Below are 22,626 nucleotides of genomic sequence, written 5' to 3'. Positions count from 1 at the left end.
GACAAGAGAAAATGTAAGACAGACTCAGTGGGAGGTTAGGGATCTGGGTGTGGCTGCAGAAGAAAGCTCTCATCTCTCCGGCCGTGATTGGCAGCAGCCTGATGATAGCTAATAAGCAAGAGGCTGACATTTGGATAGATAAAATGAAAATTCAGCCTGGGTCCAGGGTGTTTTTGTAATTGCCCCAGCCAGTAGCCTGTGATTGCAGCGAGCCTGAGTGGCCGGAGCTGTGCCTCTGGGGCTTAGCGAGGACATTTTCAGCTACAGACAAGCCTACTGAGATTAAGTGGCACGGCCAGGCGGGGGTCAAATTGCTTTTAAAATGCCACGGGTCTCAAACGGAAAAACAGTTAAGAGACATGCCATGACTCTCTCAGGTGTTGTGCGGAGATTGGAGCGGGCGGTTGTAATCATTCTATTAAATATGATATAAATAACACCCTGCTTGAGTCTTATACGACCCTTTGAAGACACATTTACTCAAGGGTAAGTGGTCAATAACCGCTCAGTTACACACATTTGGAAGTTTTGAGCTCAAAGACAAACGAAGGATGGGAAACGTCCTCGTGACACAGAACTCCCATGCTCTTTCATAATTAACTCATGGACCTTCAGACTTTTATTCATCATGACAGGACATGTTAGTTGACAGGACCATCCACTATTTGCAAAGCCGTTTTCCAACCTCATAACCGTACAGGGAGAGTGTTTCATAAAACAATGTCAAAGTTTCAGGTTTTTTGTAATTCATAAAGAAGCTGAAGGAAGAGGACACCGATGGGGAATGGAAGCTGTCTTCGTTTTGGTGTCTTTAAAACTTGAAGCTTTAAAACATGTTGAGATGTGAAGATGTGTAGGTCCACCATAAAGTTGGTCAAATTTACAGAGGCAGATCACAGGATAAATTATGACAATTAGTTGAATCAAAAAAAATTAGACAATAAGTTTGAGAGTCAATGAAACAGTCACCAAAAAAAAAAAATACTGGTTCAGTTGCTTAGTTCAGTGGTTCTCAAACTTTTTTTTACATCAAGGACCCCTAAACTGACACAAATTAGACCACGGACCCCCCCATTGGACACCATTTTGAAACAAACACACACAAATATTTGTTCTGAGACTGAATAATGTTACTTTTTTCCAAATTAGGGCCAATGGCGTGAATTTTTTGGAAACATTTTGAGAGATTTCTGGAGAAAAAAAAAAGTTATATTTCTGGAATAAAGTGGTAAAATTTCGAGAAAAAGTTGGGGATCCCCTCGAACCCTCTGAAGGACCCCTGGGGGTCCGCGGACCCCACTTTGAGAACCACTGGCTTAGCTGATGAAATGTCAGAAAATAGTGGAAAATGACTGCTTTAATTTCCTACAGCCCAAGGAGATGTATCAAAGCTGCTCTTTTTTAATTCAACCAGCATAGTCCAGGATTGAATTAGATCGTTTCATAACCTTTGGGGCTCCTGTGTTTCTGTCTGAGGCAAGACTGAAGAGATTGTTGGAAGAAGGACGAGACCCCCTGCAGTCTCTTCTTTGACACATCGTGAATATTGTGGTGAAATCTCCTCCAGAACCATTTCACTGGACCTTTCTTGCCTGTGAACCTTTGACCATGCAGATCAAAATGACTTGCATGTGTAAAATCCGTGCAACACTTCTTATATCAATATGAGAGCTGCCAAATTACTATGAATGGGTAATTTAATCCAACATAAAAGAAAATCTAAATTGATTATTGATAATATTCATGTTCGACTAATGTTTTGACACTAAAATTACATTTGCTGTGGCAACAGGAGTTATGTTGAGCGTGTTTAGAGTGTCTTGATAAATACATAACATGGCAGCACTCTGTAACAGAGTAGTTTAACGTTTAATTCATGCATGGGCAGTTATGTGTTTCATGTCTGCTCAAGCATCAGAATGCTGCCAGTGTCCAGTGTGGTGAAACTGATGTATTTCAGTAGACATCAAGTGTGCTGGTTATCCACATGTGCTGTTTCCCCCCCTTCGCTCCTGTTTACTATTGAGGCTACATGTATGAACATATTATATAATGTATACACATTTAATGCATGTTTATTGCATAGTAATAACTATAGTTGTACATGAGGATATTTTGTGTTTATCAATGTACAGAAGTATAATTTTTCCTGTCCATGCACATTTTTGTTAATTAAAACTAAATTTGGTGCTACTTAAGAGACTTCACAATGGTTTTGCTAACCTTTAAGGGACGTCCTCTATTACACCCCCTGACTGATGAAGTTGACAGAGTCACAGAGGTTGGATATGGTCTGTATGAGAGTCTCTTTGTGGACCGGGTTCTCTTCAGACCCCCTGCCTACATCTGACCGTCCACGGTGCTTTGAGGCAGCAGCAGGTTCAAAGAGCAGGAGGTGCCAAGCACTCCTCTCCATGTCCAGGCCTTTCAGCTTCCCTTGTCAAAGAGCACCTCTGCTCCACTACAAAGTCTTTTGGGCTGGGCCGAGTGGGGGGGCTGAGGAAGGTGGGGCAGGAAATAAAGGTTGATCTACAAAGGGTCCTGTTCCTCCTGATGTGTCTGAAGCCAGAGAGATAACACAAGCTGAGTGCAGAATGAGGACAAGTCGGGTTTGCCATTGTTGAGTTTGGAGAGTCAAAAAGCTTCTTTCACTTTTTTATGTGAAGACATTTTACAGTAGAGACATGGTCCAATGGAAAGTTGAATACTCAAGCTCTTAATGACACTAAGGTAAGAGATGAATTCAGGAATGTTGAGGAATAAATCTGACTGTGAATGCAACGACTAATTATTTTCACTATCTATTAAAGGGACAACGAGGAGTTTGTATTTGGTTATAAAAGAGTTTCATATTAGTGTGGATGAATCTACGTTACCACTTGTTAATGGGTCAATTTTCAATAAATATATTGTTTTGTCTTTATCGTTATTTTGTTATTATCATTTAGTGGTCGACTCGCCCAGCGTTTCCTACTTTCGGTGCCCGACGGGTCATGGGAATAACGCCGCCGGATCGCCGTTTATGGTCAGAACTACAACGGTATCTGATCGTCTTGGAACCTCCGACTTTCATTCTTGATTTGAAAACATTCTTGGCAAATGTTTTCACTTTGGTCCGTCTTGCGCCGCTCCAAGAATTTCACAGTGCACGCAGAGGCTCATGGGAAATGTAGTGTGAAAACACTTCGCTTTCCAAAACACCTTGTTGTCCCTTTAATATGTTGGTTGTAGGAGTGCAAAAGATTTACTGAAGTGTATCAAATAACCAACAGTCTGAGGGATGGTTGTATCAAAACACAACCACAGATTCAACAAAAAAACCCCCGTCAAAACACATTTCAGGTAACACTATAACTCATTTCAAGGTGTAACATAGTCAGAGGACAAGTATGGGGAAAACTCTTTGGTCTTCCAGATACTGTAAGTTTACCAACTGCTAGTGTGGCATCAGTTGGATTTGTGGAGATCATGGCAGGACATACAGCTTCGAAAGCAATAGAGGTTATTATTGAGGCCTCTAAGTTGGTTATAGGTGGAGATGGGGCTGTACTTAGCACCCATCAGAGTGTATAGGCGTGGAGACAAGTCCTGGTTGCTGTTTTCCATATTGAGATGTCAGTTACCGAAGTTATTGTCCATTAATGACGTTACCGTTACCCACGATGTTGTACATTCCATGCTATTGGCTACTATAGATGTCAATCAATATCTACGACAAGTCCCTCCATACCAGCGTGTTTCCACCAGAAATACGTTGTCATACGGAACTGAACTGCGCTCCAAGAGTTGTTTCATCACTGTTCTTGCAAAATATGTTATGATGATGGCGGTGGAGAGCACCATCTAACACACTGCTCTAAAGTCTCTAAGAGATGAGAGACAAGGGCCACAGCGTATAATTTATAACATTTTCATACTCATCCAACCATCAGTAGCTATTTCCAGGGAACCGTCCCTCTGAGGGGACAAGTGGACCCAGACCATGCCAGCCCACTGGTCCCCACAGCAGACCAGAGCCCCCCTTCTCTTGGTCCTACGCCACACATGCACTGGATGACTCATCTGACCATTTTCCACATTTCCCCTCAACCAGCGCCTATGGCTTTTGCACCAAACGATCTCTCAGATGTGCAATCATGTTTGTAATGACAGGTTTATGCGCTGCAACCCTACTAGAATATTCCTCTCTGTGTAATTGTGGACGGACACAGTCCGATCACGTCCTGCGCTGACATTCTCAGTCACCTGAGGAAGAAGCGTGCTTCTGTTTTTTCCTTAAATATTGCACTAATGCACATGCATCATGTTCATCCAATGTGCTGTCGACCACAATTTCTGACCCTATTTGCTGATGTGTTCCTGGCAACAAAAAACCTAGCAGACAGCCGGCATTAATATGCAGTCATTTAGCATCAAATTACAGGCTGGGTCAATCTGCTGAGTATCCGCTATTTGCCTGGGTTGAGAGTTAAAAGCAGCTTAAAGGTACTTTACGTCAATCTAAAAAAGGTACTTGAGGTTAGGGCGGGAGAACGGTGTCGTCTGTCATGAGGCCCGGCAGATTTACGACCTCACAGTCATATGCACTTGATGGCATAATGATAGAGACCCAGCTTATAACTGTGTAATGACTGCTGTCAGTTATTTTAGCTATGAAATGATAGAACATTTCCAAAAATACCTATTACAATTGCCTCTAACCCCCAAAGATATTAATTTTACTATAGCATTAAATAGAAAAAAAGCAGTGAATCCTGATAGAAGCAGAGAACGGCTGCTGTTTTTACTTGCTGAGTGACTTCAATCATTACTCACTAGTCAAAATTGCTGTCAATTGATTTTCCGTGGACTGACTAATAAATCATTTAAATGTTTCAGCGTTAAAAAGGGAAGGATCAGTGTAGGAGAAGTTTCAAAGGAAATGGAGGAAACATTTCATCATTTGTTTCTCTCTAAGTTTTTTTTTCTCTACTTAACTTAGAATCCTGCTTAATTTAATGAGCTTGTCTGATTGAGCTGTAGACACCTGAGACAAAAAATAAAAATGACAGAAAACACCAAAACACAATTATGCGCGACAGTCGGGGGTATAAAGACACCTAAATTGGAAAAAAAAAAGTCAATGTAAGACATGATAGAAAATGTGAAACATCTTTGTTTTAAATTGAAGGAACAGGCTGGCAGACACAAATATGCGGCCTCCCAGGGAAACAGGCCGACTGTCTGCTGTATCAATGTCCCATTGATTCGGGCTTTGTGTCTCACAATCGCCTCCCCTCATCTCCTACAGAGCTACTTAATATGTCTGAGGGGCTCCGAGCCTCTCATCTGTAAAAGGCAGAGCTTTTCTTTTACCCACATTAGAGGTGGTGTTTGGTGGGAAGGAAGTAGAATGGGTCGGCATGGGGTTGCAGGGTTGGGGTGGTGCTGCCGCTGCTCTGAAGTCTTGTCTGGTGGGACCCGAGCTTTATTGGCTGGAAAGGAAGCCGGCGGAGTTTGCGAGGAGGAGGAGGAGGGAGGAGGGGGGCTGAGAGCTCGGATGAGAGGAAGCTTTTGAAACTTCCCACATCGGCATTAGAGAGATGAGCTGCTATTCAGCGCTCGCTCCCAGCCTACACCAACACATCCATAAATACACTCGCAAAAGCCAGCCTGCATATCCAAGCAAACACACACACACACACACACACACACACGTGTTCGCAAACACACTTTGGCTTCCTTTTTATCTGCTGGTCCGTGAGATGAGACTGGGCTCTAATTGGTCCTGGGGGAGATTGGCAGGACGAGCGGATCAACGAGGAGGCCAGGATCTCTGGAGATAAACAACAGGAGAGGGAGTGGCAGGAAGAAAAGGGCCACAGCTCCACAAGTAGAGAGGGAACCACAGCGGAAGAGGGGGGAATAAATGAGCGGGGAGGGAAGGTGAGATGAAGGGGGAACGGCGGCGCATCCACTCAGAAGAGGGACGGCCAACAACGCTCTGTTACCGTAGCCAGTCTTTAGTTTCCTGCAGAGGTCCCATGAATTCCATCAATGGAGACTTCAAAAATGTCTCCATCCTTTGCTAATTTCTCTTCACAGTTTATCTACACTTCCCTCGCCCCCCTCCCCCTTCCACCCATCCATGCGTCCCAGAGGACACGCAGCAATAGATGCAGAGAAGGCAGGCGGGGAGGAGATGGAGGTGGAGGTTCTCGGTGGAGATGAAAGGAATATGTGATCAGAAGCTCTAACCTGCAGCCAGCACCTTTGTCTTTCGCCCCTTCAGCAGTTTCTGCACCCGGCAGAGCTGCAGGTGGTTCTCATGGCGCCGGGTATTGTTCTCGATGCGCTGGGACACCTCGCACACCGCAGTCACCGCGCCTGCAGACAAACAAGACACAAACATTTGCGTTGAGGACACTCATCGAATGAATCTTGTGGCAACAGTTTTTAATCTACATAATGCCGCTACACCTTTATGTGCAAAGTTGCAAATCACCATGAAAGAAGCTGTGTGGCAATATTGAATAGAAAGACTCTGTAATAAACTGTAAACTGTAAATAAATCATTTGGGTCAGTATCTAATCTGCTAAAAACAGATATTCCTGTCACAATGTATGCTCTCATTTCATTTATTTGTTTATTTAGACGGGACAGTGCGTATTAATGAACACTGCATACATGAGATATGCAGTGTGAATACATCGGAGTTAGCAAGAATGCTAAAAATCATCCCCAAACAAGAAACATAAAACGATTAACAATACAAGTTCATAAAAAACATCATAAAATCACAATAGACCAATAAATAGAAAAGCCAAAACCATATAAATGTGTACAACGTACAATCATGTACACACGTGTATATCGGTTATATAAACAGAGTTACACACACAAGGGAGATCCTTGACTGAACATGATTACAGATGCTCACAGGTTTGTTTGTCTCCAGTCTCTGGTGTACCAGTCCATTAATTAATTACAGGGCTGGCCTAATGGTGTTATAGTTGTATCAAGATAATAGTTATATCAGTGTCACACATGTTGGAGAAGTTCCACATCCCCCCCAGAAACAAAAATCAACCTAAAAGCAATGTAAACTCTGAATGCTAAATAAAATAAATCACTGAGTTTCCTCTCGTTACTGGTGATTTAGATTCCCTTCTGAGCACATGTTTGCTTGTGGAACACGTTCTTCGATGAATTCTTCTAAATCCTACATTTTTATGAGCTTTTTACTCTAGTTTTGAAGTATTTTATGATTCCTTTTGGAAGAGTAGAGATTACGACCAAAGTACCATATCAATTAAACTACTCATTCACTGGGATGACTTTACAGAGTATTATACTAAAGACAAAGTTCCTTTTGATGGTTTCTTAAGAAGAGAGTCTCAAATATGAGAGAGACAGAACTAGGGTTACCGCTACAAACTAACCGTGGCACAAACACCAACTCCATCAAAAACACAAAACACACCAACTAAAAGAACATTAAACAAGATCCAGCAAAAATCAGAATGAAGAACCAACTGGATACTGAAACTACACTCACACCACCATGTTTTAGTTTATAACTCTATGCCTTTGTGTCAACACAACTCTGGAGCTTTGGAAACAGCTCTGTGCCTGTTTCAGTTTGAAAACTCCTGGTTGAATTACAGCCTGGATGGGCAATCGAGGCCTTTGAGAACAATCACATAGACGCCCACTGTTGCCCTCTGATTGGCTCTCATCAGTGCTACTAGTGCTGAAAGAAAGAAACATGGATAATGAACGTGTTACTGACCTTGGTTTCTTTGCTAGCAGCTGTATTTTTTGCATTTTTAACACTATGCGGCAAATAACAGTATTGTTCTGTTCAAACCAGCTTGATGCACAGTGTGTGTGTGTGTGTGTGTGTAAATTATCATGTATGTATGAATCTCTAAGTGTCAATTGATTTTATGACGATGGCTGTTTAAAGATGTAAACGGATCAGTGTGACACGGTTTGAACGCTGTGGAAATGGACGGGACAGAGAAACAAGCAAACAGAATCAACAAGCATGCTCTCATTCTCGTTTCTCTTTGCTGGCAACACATTTGACAAAAATGGGTTTATTATCACCCATTAATACTTAACATACCAGTCCAGTGATCAAATGCTTTCACAGACTCGCACATTCTTTCCTGTTGCTAAAAATGCAAATGATTTAATTACGCTGAGGACAGATATGCTATGCTGAAATTATAACGCTAACTATGACACTAATTAGCTGACTTCAGCAGTTACTGATTCATTTCTTAATTGATTAACAGAAACATATATACACCCAGAGACTTTTATTGCATGCTATTCTTCAACCATTTTTTAATTTAATTTAATTGTTTTTCATCCTTATCCTATTGAATATACTTTTTTTCTGTCTTGTCTGTGTGGAAAGGTGGTGTTGAGCTCTGTCAAAGATACATTCCTGTTACCCTTTGGTTTCAGACAAATAAAGTTTCTATTCTACTTACATGTAAAGGTGTTAGCTACAAGTTTAATTCCTTCCGGGCCAGTAGGTGTCGCACACTCACTCGCCCGCTCTCGCTCCAACCTTCACCTGTACTGGTTGCCAGGTAGCTACGCCTATAGGGAGCGGCTAGTAGCTAAAGCTAACGCTAACGCTCCGGCGTTGACACTGGCCTGGAAACACATCTGAATCATTTCACACTAACTCACCTGCAGACGGTATACACAACCAAACCCGAGTTTCACACCTGGCACGGAAATCGTTATCAGTACCGGCTGACCGTTAGTTAGCATTAGCATTAGCACGATGCCATTTACTCCACAGAACTATCACGACCTGGCTCCCTCTGAGCTCGGCCTCACGTGACATCAACGTACTAATGCTGTTGGCACAGATATCATTTCATGCCGACGTTGCCAACGTAACCAAATGTAAGTATTTATATGGACTCGTCAAAATCTATAAAACAATTATTTATATACTATAATAAAAAAAAACAGTAAAATTAAAACTTTTATTCTGCGGCCCTCTAGATGTTATTTGGATGTATTAAAGCAGAAGTAAGCGATCTAACTTTTTGTCAGCCGATGGAGTTAGCAGCCCCCGCCCTCGTCATTGATCTATTGGTCCTCGTCCCTACGTCACCACATTCACGCGCATCCCTTGGCTGCACACACAGCCCTTCATGCCGTTCTCTCTCCTCATTGGATAAAGGTTGTAGGATACAAGGAAGTATACAAGAAGTTTTCTCCTCGGCTTACAGCAGAGCAGAGTGACTGACAGACCCGTGTTTCGGACCAAACACTCTATAGAAGTGATTGCTGTCGGAGGATATAACTATTTAAGACTTATATTAACACAAACATTCCGCTTACCTCTGCTTTAATTTTGAAAAATTAATGAATTCATTTGATGAAAAAGTTGTAGCTATAACCTTTAAAAAACAAAACCAAACTGTTAAACCATGACAACAAAACATATCCAAGAAAGCTGTTCTTCTTCTGGTAATACACTAAGTGTGTGGCAGCCCACAGGTACAGGTAAACACAAACAGGGATGTGAAGAAATGGAGACCTTTGTTTTGGAGGCTCACTCGGCATCAGGGCCTGATTGTGCTTGATTTCATCAGCGAGCGCTTGCAGAGAGTTTAACCGAGTTGTGCAAATTGAAATATCCAGGCAGTCCTGATTGGGCCTGATGGTCTGCTGAGTGGGTCCGGCTGTGGCTGTGTGCTGTGTTTCAAATGTTGTGTTGGGGCGCCTATAAGCATGGTAGTATTAACTAGAAAAAACATTTCCAAGAATGGAAATGGTGTGAATGCTGGAAGCAATGCTGAATGAGCTGAAGAAATTGTTGAAAGAAAGAAAGAAAGAAAGATTGAAACAAGAGAGAAAAAAGAAAAGGACAGAAAGAAAGTAAGAAAGAAAGAAGAAAAGGATAAGAAAGAGAAGAAAAAGAAAAAGAAAGAAAGAAAGAAAGAAGAATCAAACAAACAAAGAAGTAAAAGACAGAAATGGAGTGAAAGAAAGAAGAATGAAATGGAGTAAAAAAACAAAGGAAGAGAATTGGAGTAGGAAAGAAAGAAAAGAAAGAATCAAACAACAAGAAGTAAACAAACAGAAATGGAGTGAAAGAAGAAGTGTAAGAAATGGAGTAAAAAACAAAGGAAGAGAAAGGAATAGAAGAAAGAAGAAACAATCAAACCAGAAGTAAATAAGACGAAATGGAGTGAGTGAAAGAAAGAAGGAAAGAAAGAAAAGAAAGAAAAGAAAGATAAGAAGGAAAAAGAAAAATGAAAGAAAGACCAAGATAAGAAGGAAAGAAAGAAAAAAAAGAGAGAGGGGGATGTAGATAGGAAAGAGGTGTGGTTAGATGGAGGGATGGATGGATGGATGGATAGATAGAGGGGAAGGATAGGAAAAAAGTTACGTAAAATACAAATGAAGGAGTAGAAGGAAAAGAAAGAAAGAAAAAAAGGAGACAGAGGGCGTTAAAAAATAGGAGGGATAGATAGATTAGATAGATAGATAGATAGATAGATTGATAGAAGATAGATAGATAGATAGAAAGATAGATAGTTAGATAGATAGATAGATAGATAGATAGATTTGATAATAAGATTAGAATAGATAGATAGATAGAATAGATAGGATAGATAGATAGATAGATAGATAGGACACATGTTATAAGCTGCATCCTATGTTCCAGGCTCCACCTGTAATTGTACTACTATTATAGATGTTGGAAAGGACTAAACGTCTGCTGAACTTCATGTCATGAGAAAAAAAATTAATTGTTGGAGTGTGTACATCAAAAGTATAAAATATTGAGAGCTGATGATTTGAGCTGAAAACTTGTGTGTGTGTGTTCTGGTTGTGTGTGTGTGTTCTGGTGTGTGTGTGTCTGACGGGTCTCTCTGTCTGCGTGTACTGTGCAGAAAGTAAAACTGTTGATAAGCGCACAAAACTCATCCCTCCCTAATGATCTGAATTGATTACACCTGTGTGGCAGCTGCCTCAGAAGTTTACCATTGGGTTGACTACCATGCTTAAATTTTACTGTGTGGACAAGTGTTGTGTTTGTGTGTTTGTCTGTTTGTGTTATGTGTATGTGTGCTGTGTGACTGTGTGTGAGTGTCTGTGTGTGGTCTGTCTGTGTGTGTGTGATGCCTGTGTTTGTGGTGGACTCCTCTGTCAGTTGGTTTATCATGTGTGTGTGTGGGCTGTGTTAAAAACATCTTAACGAGCAGCCAGGATGCACACTGACCTGTTCTAGACTTTGATAGACGGCTGGCCCCAAAAGCTGGACCAACTGCACACTGAGAGAGCAGAGCAGAGATGATTTGTGCTCTGTGCAGCCTTCCCAAAACAGCCCAGAAAAAGAGAACCGTACCTCTTAGTTTGAATGTGTCCTCCTCCGACATTGGCAAGCAAGGACCTTCTGAGCGAGGCAATGTGCATTAAGTTTGTAGGCAAAAACTTTTATCTGGGTCGCAAGGAGAAAAAGGGGTGGCATTTCGGCTTTTTCTAAAAAAAATCAGCTTCCTACTTTTCTATTGAAGGGGCATTGAGCCACTGGAGCGGTTAGCTGGACAATTGGGCTCTCTGAGACAATTCTGTAATTGAGTCTGTCTGCTGTTTGAGCACATTAAATGAGACACAACAGTGTGGCTACAAATCCGGTGAGGAAATCATGTGTATAGAGTTTTAATTTGTGGAGTGCTTGTGCTATTTATCCAGAAAAAATCCTATGTTTTTTTCGATCCCCTCTCACTTCTACGATGATTGCACTCACTTCTGACCCAACCCATACACATCATTGAAAAGTGTGAATTTGTCAGAAATCCTCATGTGCTTTTTAAAGGATTTATCTCAATAACGGACAAGCTATGAAAACGTTGGAAATACAGGATGAAATACCATTAGAAGTTTGTCTACAGCTCAGAATTTGAATGAAGTATTAGCTGAAATGTATGTGGACGCTTTAAGCTGAAAAGAAGTAAAGAGATTTGAGAGTTCAAGATGTTCCAATGCATTCTCTATGGGGAAAAAAAGAAATCAGAAATAGTTGAATATTGCAAAAAGTTATGAAGTAGTTGAAAGAGAAAAAAGGACATAGCACACTGTCCGAAAAGGTTTGACATTTTTGTTATTTGAATTGTTGAAATAGACCAAAGTTGAAGCGGACTAGTTTACATGACGAAGAAAGGCAGAAAATGGCCGAACCGAATAACAATAGTGTGAATGCTTCCAGCATTCACACTAATTAGAGGGACGCTGGTCTCCACCGCGGGGGCCCCTGTAGCTTACAACGCGGGGCCCTGCTGCAAATCAGCTGAGCTGTCTGTCTGTAATTGCATTCAGACAACAAGCAGCCCCCAATAAGCACAGCTCATTTGGTTAAACAAACCTATTTCCTCCATAGTGTTGACCACAACATCACACCATTCCCACCTCAGCTCCTATACAACACCCTGCTGGTTTACAAATAGTGAATTGATCATAAAAATACTTATTTGTTTTTATTTTCTTTTAATTGGTCTTATTTGTGTATTTTAATTATTTTTTATTCCCTGCTTGTTGCTTATTGTGGTCCTCTGATTGCGATACATGTTTGTTCTTGTTAAAGAGAAACTATGCAAGATTTGCACCTTAATTAAACAGCTTTGGAGAAACTGTGATAATTAAATGACTTGTTCCAGGGAGAATGGAGGCTCTCTGCCTTCCACTGAGCATCTATTGGCCGAAAACAAACCTTGCAAGATCAACGCCTCTGATTCGGTGTCCCAGATCTCGTCTCATCATAAACCTGGACAGCTTTACGGCACTACGACACAAACACGCCCCATAATCTGTAATCTTTTGTTAAGGTTACCCACCTCGGTAGACATCGCTCTACGGATTGCCATCTTGCCGGTTTCGTTAAAAACAAATGCACATGGCCGGGGGGAGGAGGGAGGAGGGTTAGCTGTGAGTTTTTACGACAGTCCAATATGACTTGCATAGTTCCCCTTTACGTCAGTGACTGTCTGGGATGAATGGTGCTTTCTGATTCTGATTCACTACCAAAACTGTAACTGTACAAAGGTCAGTTCTGGTTGATCTGTTGACACTGTGGCTGGTGGCAACAGCATTTGACTGCAGGCCCGACATTTTTGTTATGCAGAAACACAGATGCAAACAATCTGTGGCCTCACAGGATTCATCAGACCAAAATGCTACAAACTTAATTGGGGTTGGGTGATTTGTATCTGTTTCTATCAGTTTATTGTTGAAATAACAATAGGGTCATGGTTTGTGTCCCTTTCCTGTTTTATTTTGAACTTACGGGAAAAAAACTCAGCATGGACTCACGCAGGGCACAAACAACAGACAAACTGACAAAGGATGATGGGAAAACTCTGAGGTAAAATACACAAAGGAGAAACGAGACACAGGTGGTGCAATCAGACACAGGTGAGACACATGAGGTAATCAGAGCAGGGAGATCACAGGAAGACAAGACACTGAACTTCAAAATAAAACAGGAACCAAAGGGACGAGACACACAGACCATGACAGATAGGACTGTATGTAGTTGTAGTTATGACACGGGCTAAGTTAAAAAACAGAACTCAGTGTTTTGATATTACACTATGGATGTATGAAGCTTTAAAGGTCCACTGTGTAGCGTAATATTTGTCAAGGTTTATTGTCAAAATCTGAATATACTACCAATGAAGTGTATAATCGCTATAAAATAAAATCTGTTTGGTTTTCATAGCCTTATTCTTCTTTTATATATCTAAGCAAGGGTCTTGCTTAGAGAGTGTCGCCATCTTGCGCCGCCATGTTTGTACGGAATGTAAAATCGGCTGTAATCGGAATGTAATTTAATAGATAAATAATAGAACAGTAGTTTTCCCCTCATTTTACACACTGGACCTTTAACATCATTAGTCTTGTGCAGCCAGCCCACCAACACAACGAAATCTGCTCATGGAAGATACAAAATACATGGCATGAGCTGCTCCACCTACAGCCAGATGACTTGGTTGTATTTCAGATTTTAAAACTGTGAAGTCAGTGAGGAGCTGAGTAAAAACAGAGGTGAGATACTGTGGAAATCAAACAAACCTCCGGAGGCTTTCTCTCGGGTGAGGGACGATCAGCACTGGCTAAAAATTAAAAAGCTGCTACCTGAATGTTTTGCACATTGATAATTAACATGGGAGTTTAGCAAAGACGGGCGCTGTGCCACTTACTGGTGCAGCCAAATAACTTTTTCAAATTCACACACAAATTTTCACTCTCGTATGCAGTGAAATATTCACTGTGGAGCTGAGATGGAAAAAAACCCACTAGAGTTCAGTAAAGAAAGGATCTGTGTGACTTTAGCTGATACTGATCCATTAAACTATGTCTGGAAAGGCCCCAGTGATGATCTTATTATGGAAATAGCACTTTCTGAAGGCTCTTTAACATATATTTGGGTGTTTGTTTTGCCTTCTGGCCCCCAAAATGTGAGAATTGACAAAAATCTGTAATGTGCAGACTCCCTAGGTTGAAATCCATGCAGTTTTAGGATTCAAATTTGCATAATACCACCCTGGTACCAGTAGAAGGGGTGGGGCGGGGCAAGCAGTGGTTCATTTGCATTTAAAGGGACAGACACTAAAACCAGCCGTTGTGAACAGGGTTGTTTTGAGAGGATGCAAAGAGCTGTGATGTTTGATCCTTGAGGTATTTTGACCAAAGCATGTCACAGACATGTCTTTAAGACACCTGGGAACTATTTTAATTTGTGGAAAAGGGGGCATAATATGTAACCTTTAAGTGTTGCTCAGGACATCTCTTATAGAACCTCAAAACGTTGTAAGGAGGTAATGAGCCTGGTACAATCATTCAACTAAATGTAAAATTCTTAAACACAGACAGTTAAACACTGATTTATTTAAACCCTGACGATGATAGGTCTCTGGTCTTTACCAAATAAGAAAACACTCACTTTGTTTTCCACAACTCTAACCCCTAACCCTTTTGACATTTGACAAAAAAACCCAAATGTGTTAACGTTCAGTGTTTTTTAAAAACAAATCTGACTTGAAAAGCGAAATGACTACGTGAACTGGTAAGGAAAATGTATCAAACTGTGAAGAAAAAACGTGAATAGCCAATGTAGGGTTCCCTTATAGAAATGTATGTACAGTACACAACTTAATTTTACACATTTCTTACCAGCCAAGAGACAGAGAGCCACACCTGTTTGACCTCTGTCTATTTTTTCTTTCAGTGATTCAGCGATTAAAACTAGCTGACTGTTGCTTTCCTTAATGACTGTTTTCCTTCTTCTGATCATATAATTATTTTTTCATAAAATTCATCCTCATTTGTTATCCTTATTTTCTTTGTTCAGCCATTGTAAGAGTTAGTTTTAGGTCTACATAGGTTGAACAAATGGGAACTGCTTCACACAAACAGGTTAGCTGGCCAGTGAATCTGTCACTTTAGCTGTATATACTCCCTTTGATAGAACACTAACTTAACTTAACTTAATGTTAGTGACTGCTTGTGATTTCATGCAGAGTCATTACAAACACCCAGTTCATAAAAATGTCGAATTCAATTACTACTATTTAATTTCCTGGGTGGGTGATCACCATTATGTTACCTTATTTGACAACAATACAGTGACATGGATGGAAATCTTGACAGTTTTCAACACTTAAAACAACAAACAACTGTCAATGTAAATCCATCAAACTGATTAGTTTGCTGTCAGTGGACAAACTGCGTTATTTTAAAACGTATCTGTAAAAAAAAAAAAACTCTCACAAACTGCATCCCTTACTTTTTTTGTACAAAGCTTTAAAATCTTTGCCCCAGAACAAATAGGCAAATCATCAAAATAGAAGCATCCAATTACTGTGTGTCAGCTATAATAATTGCTGTAAACATTTAGAACTGCATCATTAACGCATCCAAAATAACAACAAACAGATGGATTCTAATTTCAAGCTCAACTTTCCTGCTTTTGTTCTGAGCGCTGAAACTCGGCAGATGAACTTGATCCTCAGGGTGACTTGTCTACACTAAAATAATCACGGCCTAATTGGCTCGCTTAACTTCACAACAATTACAATGTAAACCAAACAAGGCATCCGTGTAGACTTTTTCCCTTTGTTGTACGTGTTTGGAATATTTTCCATTGCCTGCTTAAGAAAAACAACAGCTCCTAATTACAGTATTCTTGGACTGAGCTCTGGCTGAGGCATTAATAATACATCTAGCCCATTACACATTCCGAAGTCAACTTCCTCTTCTTACAGCTCTTTATTCCTTTTATTCACTATTTAGAGTATTTGGCTGTGGTATGAGCGCTGTTAACTTTTAATGTTAAATCTCTGACAGAGCCTGATAGTTGCCTGTAGTGTGGTCAGGTTTGGTTTACTGTACGGTTGCTGCAGTCGGGACTGGAGCGCGATGTTAAAGCTTTCCCGATGAAAAAAAAATCCTAAAGTGATGTAATTACAACAATTAAATTCAACCTGAGAGCGCTGCTGGGGAAAAGAGGGAAGCTTGGGGGAGAGGAGGGAGAAGAAAAGACAAAAAAGCAGAAAGGCAACAACAAGAAAACAATAACAACGGGAAAGCCTCTTGTGATTCTATTTGCTTAATCAGATACAACGTGATTTGTCTGGTATTTCCTTTTTAAAATTATTCCCTTTACAACACAACTGAGCTGACTATGTGAAGTTTTTTTTTTCTAAACATACAGAACCCCCCCCTCCCCACTCCACCCCCACCCCTCCAATAAAAAGCATCGGAGTTTAAAAAAAGGATCTCTAATGAGAAGAGGAAGAGGCGATGGTGGAGCACATTTAGATATGTACCTTCATCTTAGAGTCAGGGGCTGTTTTAATTTGTAAGCAAAGGCAGCACACCAGCAATGAGATTTTAATTGATACACATAAATAATTCCTTGTGTACATCCGCACTTGAGTCAGATTTGCTGTTTATTTGACGATTGAAATTAGTCATTATCGGGATTCGTGTTGATGTTCGAGATTTTATTTATTAATATAGCTCCCGCTTAATATCCTCTGATCCGCTCCCAATTAATTATGTCAAAATCCACATCAAACTCCAACTTACACGCATACCGAGCTTTGCCTCGCTTTCATTTCTCTACTAGCCAAGCGCTGCTGTGACAATAATAACAAATGAGGAATGAGAGGCAAAAGGAGCACTTTCCTTTGTTCCTCAAATGAAGATAATGAGAGCTGTCTTTCACTATGAGTCTGACTGGTGCGATGAAAGTCTTCACAGGTTGTTTTTTTTTCCTTTTCTTTTCTTTCTTCTTTTCTTTTTTTTTTGCTTGTTTGTTTTCCTGCCGTCGGAGGACTGGCCTTTATTCTAAATTGTACAGCCTTGCCTAACTCTCCTGTGCTCCAAACCGCTTGTTACAAGTTGGAGGAATTCCTCTGTGAGCGAGCCAGAAATCTTTGCGACTAGTGATGCAAAGCACATCATCACACACACACACACAAACTAACACACACACTTGTTAAGTTGCTACTGAAGGACCTCGATGATCCTGACTAGAGTGGAGGGGGGTGACAACATCAACCTCGGAGCTCGCACGTGCGCAAATGTGCACGTGCGAGCTCCAGACTCATCCCTCCACAATAAGAGCGCTCAGGAAGAATCTGAAAGTTGTGTGTGATTATCGGAGCTGCAGCATAATCAGAGAAGAAACTTACTTGAAAGCTGCTGGAACTCTGGGTTGTCTGGACTTGTGTTGGCAGTCATGTCTTGTAGGAAATGCTTATACCTGTGAGAAAAGAGAGAAATAAACACAGTCACTGTTTGCTAAAAGAATATCTGTGAGAAAGAAAGACGGAGGTTAAACTTTAAAAATTTGGTAAAAGTAAATAAAGCGACTTTTCATTTCTGTTAACAGCGTTTTCTTTGTCCTGTCACTGCAGACTGAACCTCGCAGGAAAACATCCAACAAAATGCAGCTCGGAGGAATCCAACAGGCCGGAAGGAAAATATAAACACACAGTGTGTGATTGAAGCTCCTGAATGATACAGATGGAGAGAGCAGGTTTTGCTTTGAAGCGGAGTTGATGGTGACAACCTCTGACGGATACAGCTGTAAGATCAGGAGATGAGGATCTGCACTGGTTTTACTTGAATCCTCAGACACATTCGCTTGGCAGAAAACAAATGAAACATTGACTCCGACTCCATCCAGAGGTTATAACAGACGAACGAACCAAGGCGAACCATTAAAGGGACATTGTGTAACTTCTCCTGTTATCTATTCACGAAAATCAATTATTTGGTTCAAAAGTCTGTTTTTCATTAATCAGTAATCACCCCCATCAACAAACTGAAGTGTTCCGGTAAGCTCTGAATTTGACGGTAGGAAACCACGGAAACTCAGCAGAGACACCGGAGCTGTCGGCTCAGGTCGAGGTGGCGTCTGTGAAAAGTCACCGCGGTAACGCACTGAGGAGGAATGGAGCGTTACACTGATGCTGCATTCACCTGCAGTCGGGCAGACGGCCGTCGCTAACAAACCAGATGTCTTTTTAGTCACAGAAGTCCAGAGAAAGCCGGTAAAACGTGGGTCAGGTAAACAATACGACATCGCCATGACAACATATTGTCACGTGTATTGTTTTGCCTCGTGCTGACGGACCACTTGTTTACATAGAGGCTTGTTTATGCCGTTACGTGCAGCGGCTGTCGTCCGTCTGCCGTCTGCCCAATTTCACGTGAACGCAGCATGAAAAATATGATTGAGTTGCTTGCGATATACAACCGCAACGCTAGATGGGAGTAATTCCTACACAATGTACCTTTAATGTAATATCTGTCCATATCGTTATTTATATATATTTATATCGTTGTTTTTCTGCTGATAATGAAAACCAGATAACATAATGCTTGGATTTCATAGCAAAATAAGCACCAGTGGACCGTCACATACAGTAGGCGTAATGTGTTCATTCCCGAAAGGAGACATGTGATGTGACATAAAACTATTTTTTGGGGGGAAAAAGCCTATCGGTTGTTATCAGAATCGGAAATTAAGTGGTGGACAGCACCAGCATATCGGATATCGGCAAATATTTCAATATCAGACATCCCTGGAAAAAAACTAAAAACAACCATACAAAAATTTCATTTAAAATAACACAGATCACTGCAAGTATGTTCCATGTCTCTTAAAACAGTTCTTTTCTCTGGTGGTTTGAATATCCCTTGGAAGCTGATTCCATGAACTTGTGGCCCCGTACAAAACAGTTTTCTGTGAGAAGTTGGAGTTTGGACGGGGGTAAAGACAAGTGCCCATAGCTGCCTGCATGGCTCCTCTAGTTAAGTGGCATGTGAATGAATCTCTCTCAAAAAAAAAACTAAAACGCAATCTGCTTGAAGTGCAATGAAGGAACTTATTGTGCCAATTTTAGTCTCATCTAAAGTAACAGTTGTGAAGCATTAGCCTCCTCAGAAATCTTTATCCTTTTCACTGGGATAATGTGACCTTGAAGTGCATTGACAATTGACATTGATTTCCAGTGTCTGTCTCTGTCTTCGCAGCCCTCTGTTTGTGCAGTCTGGGCTTGTTTGAGAGACACAGCGGTGCCAGTGAGAGAGGCCATTAGTGACGAGCTAGCAGACTGTACACCGCCGCCACTCGTCCATTTGGTGGCACGAGTGGGACGAGATGTGTCGGGGTGACAACTGTGTGGTGTGATGGTGTCTGTATGTAGTGTACTGTGTGTAGCGAGTGTCAAAAAACACCATTGTGGTTCTTAAAGCTGCACTGACAAACTTGTTTGCTCAACAGGATTCTTACAACTTTATTATGTCACCTAAATGGGAATTGACAACCTTTTTATCATTGTATTTAAGGGCTGCAACAGTAATGATTATTTTCTCAATTAACTGATTGCTCACCTTCTAATATAAAATGTCAGAGAACAGTTAAATGTGACCACTTCGATATCCCAAAGCCCTAGATGATGGATTTAAAGGGGAGCTATGCAAGTCCAGTCGCTTTTCCTCTGTTTTGCTAACCCTCCTCCCGGCCAATGAGAAATCAATCCATGGAGCGGTGGATAACGTTGTTTATTACAATGTTACGAAGTGTATATTTTTGTAGTCTTATCTGTCATTAACAAGAGATTATGGGTTACAGGGCACCGGGTCGGAGGCGCTGATGTTGCAAGGTCGTTTTTGGCCAAGAGACGCTAGGTGGAAAGCAGATAGCCTCCATTCTCCCTGTAGAAGCTGTTTAATTAAGGTAAAAATCCTGCATAGTTCCTCTTTAAACTGCTTGGTTTATTTCACCCAAAAGCCAGAATGTTCACTTTACAATCATATATGATAAAAAAAAACATCAAACAATCACATTTGAGTTTTAACCAGCAAATATTTGGAATGATTTCTTGAAAAATGGCAAAACTGATTAACTGATCATGATAATAATCAATTACTGATGATAATTGCTGACTCAAAGCTCCGATTAGTGATACATATGTACTGTTAAAGTAGATGGAAGTCTATGCTTTTCTTAGCAACGAAATAGATATTTTCATAAGAATAAATACTAAGAATATTATATTGCTAATTGTTTCCGCAATGTTTCTCTTTAATTATGATAATACATCATTCACAGCGTCGACTCGGCACAGCTCTAGTTCAGACCACCTGCAGAGAAGTCAGCCCACACTCAGCTCATGTGAACATCCATCACATGTGACATGATAATATCAGATTAACGCACAAGCAGAAGAATCAAAGTTGTGGATCTCATCGCGCTCGGGCTGTCAGCTGGATGACAACAGAGTGGGTTCTACTACCAGCGTCTTTTTAGTCAGTTGTGCAGCGTCAGTGTGGTAGAAAAGAAGTGTGGTGTAAAAGTTTGTGTTGTAAATAATCTGGTCAAGTGTGCGCTGCACTACCGTGAATTTGTTCGCACAGCAGTGGGTCTGTGGGTGGCAGAGGAGGAAGGCATTGTCGACTACTCATTAGAAATGAAACGGAAGCCAAAACAAGCTCCAATTATGCCGCCTTCAATTAAGAGACACTTAGAAAGAGAAATAATTTCCCTTCTTTCTCATCTTGTCTCATCTTGTAATAACAAATACATTACAGGTATTATTAGCAATGCCCCCCCTCTCCCTTTATTTTTTTCCTTGTTAGGGAGCGGAGAGGAAAAAATCTAATTAAAGCAGCCGCGCAACAGAAAAGCAACACTCAACGATGATCATTATTACGGCACATTTCAAATAATGTAAACGGAACTCTCTCATTTAGCTGTCCTGTCCCGCTCATTAGCGGCAAAGCAAAGAACGGGTAATGAGACAATAACGTAATCTGAGCCATATTTATAACAGTTCAGATATTCTAATGAAGAATGCAGCTTTTAGAAAGCGTGTGGCTGTGCGCTGGCTGAGGGGATGCGCCCGCCACCGCCACCACCACCGCTCCGCGCTGCAGCTAATTCCTTTGTAATATGCAGATGATATGCGGGGCTTTTCTCTCTCTTTCTCTCTCTCCTGTCAGACACGTCGGGTCATTTGGGCATTTGCACACACGTCGGTAAAGAAAAAAGCGATGGAGGAAATATCTGTCTAATTATTTTGCTACCCATACATGCATTAAGGATTCAAATTTGTAATTAAGAGACAAGAGGCGCTGGCAGGCTTCTGCATGGGTTAGTGAACATGGCATGGGCTTGTGGGTAATTACTCAACTTAAAAGCTTAAAAGCAAAGGAATGCACACTTGTGGTAAATACAGAAGGACGAGAGATACTACACTGTCCAAACTTAAGCAATTAATATGTAATATGGAGGGACTGTGAAGAGCGCCTTATCTCTCTCCAAAAGGGTGATTAAAGGAACTCTGTAAACGTGGACGTTCGAAAAACACTTCAAACTCCAGAAGGACAGCGGCTTTTGTTTCTGTGTGCCGCTCCATTAGGCATCATGAGGCCAAATCATCTTCAAGGGGCCCGCATGGGACCATGTGACATAGGTTTCTATGCCTACCCTCGTATTCATGTATTTTTTTCATATTTATTTCTCAGTTTCTTAATTTTATTGTGTTGTTCAGCCAAATACAACAAACAAAGTTCTCCTTTCTTTCAAGTGTGGATGACTGGAATGACTCGTGTAACCTATTTGGGTCCATCCACGGGCAAATGGACACCATGAAGTGGCCTGTAAATGTGTGAAAGTGCAATTAGGCAATTTTCAGAGAGTAATATTGTAGGGAAACAAGTATATGACTGCTGAAGGGAGGGGTTTATAACCTAACTGTCTAATTTATATGATTATGTTTATCATATTTTATGTTTTATATAACGTGTTGCTGCTGCTAAACAAAAAAACAAACTGAAATTACTCAAGATAAACAATTTTTTTTCCGAAAACAAAATTTCCTCAATGTTTTCTGTCTTTTTTTATTCAATTTAAATTGTTTATGGCGTCATTGTACATGGAACAATAGAGGAAAACAGCTCAGCAGCTGATGCAGACTTCACTGTGGAGCCTTGAGCTGTGGAAACATCTTCCCCTGTGGGTGTGGGAGGCAGATGCCCACTCCATGGTTAAGAGTAAAGCTGGTGGAGCTCATTGTTAGGCCCGG

General features: G+C 40.9%; 1 protein-coding gene across 2 annotated transcripts in view; it reads right to left on the bottom strand.

Annotated features, from left to right (window-relative positions):
* arhgef39 (Rho guanine nucleotide exchange factor (GEF) 39) overlaps window positions 1-22,626 on the bottom strand; it is a 67,505-nt gene that overhangs the window by 18,610 nt on the left and 26,269 nt on the right. For both annotated transcript variants that reach the window (XM_085769481.1, XM_085769482.1), the window contains exons 6-7: window positions 17,722-17,792; window positions 6,238-6,366 (exon numbers count right to left, since the gene is read on the bottom strand). In XM_085769481.1, coding sequence (XP_085625607.1) covers window positions 6,238-6,366; window positions 17,722-17,792 — 200 coding nt within the window. The remainder of the gene's footprint in view (window positions 1-6,237; window positions 6,367-17,721; window positions 17,793-22,626) is intronic.

Source organism: Trachurus japonicus, chromosome 23 (assembly GCF_045865225.1).
Source record: "Trachurus japonicus isolate A0001 chromosome 23, Traja_1.0".
Taxonomy (NCBI): Eukaryota; Metazoa; Chordata; class Actinopteri; order Carangiformes; family Carangidae; genus Trachurus; species Trachurus japonicus.
This window is presented reverse-complemented; position numbering and strand designations above follow the sequence as displayed.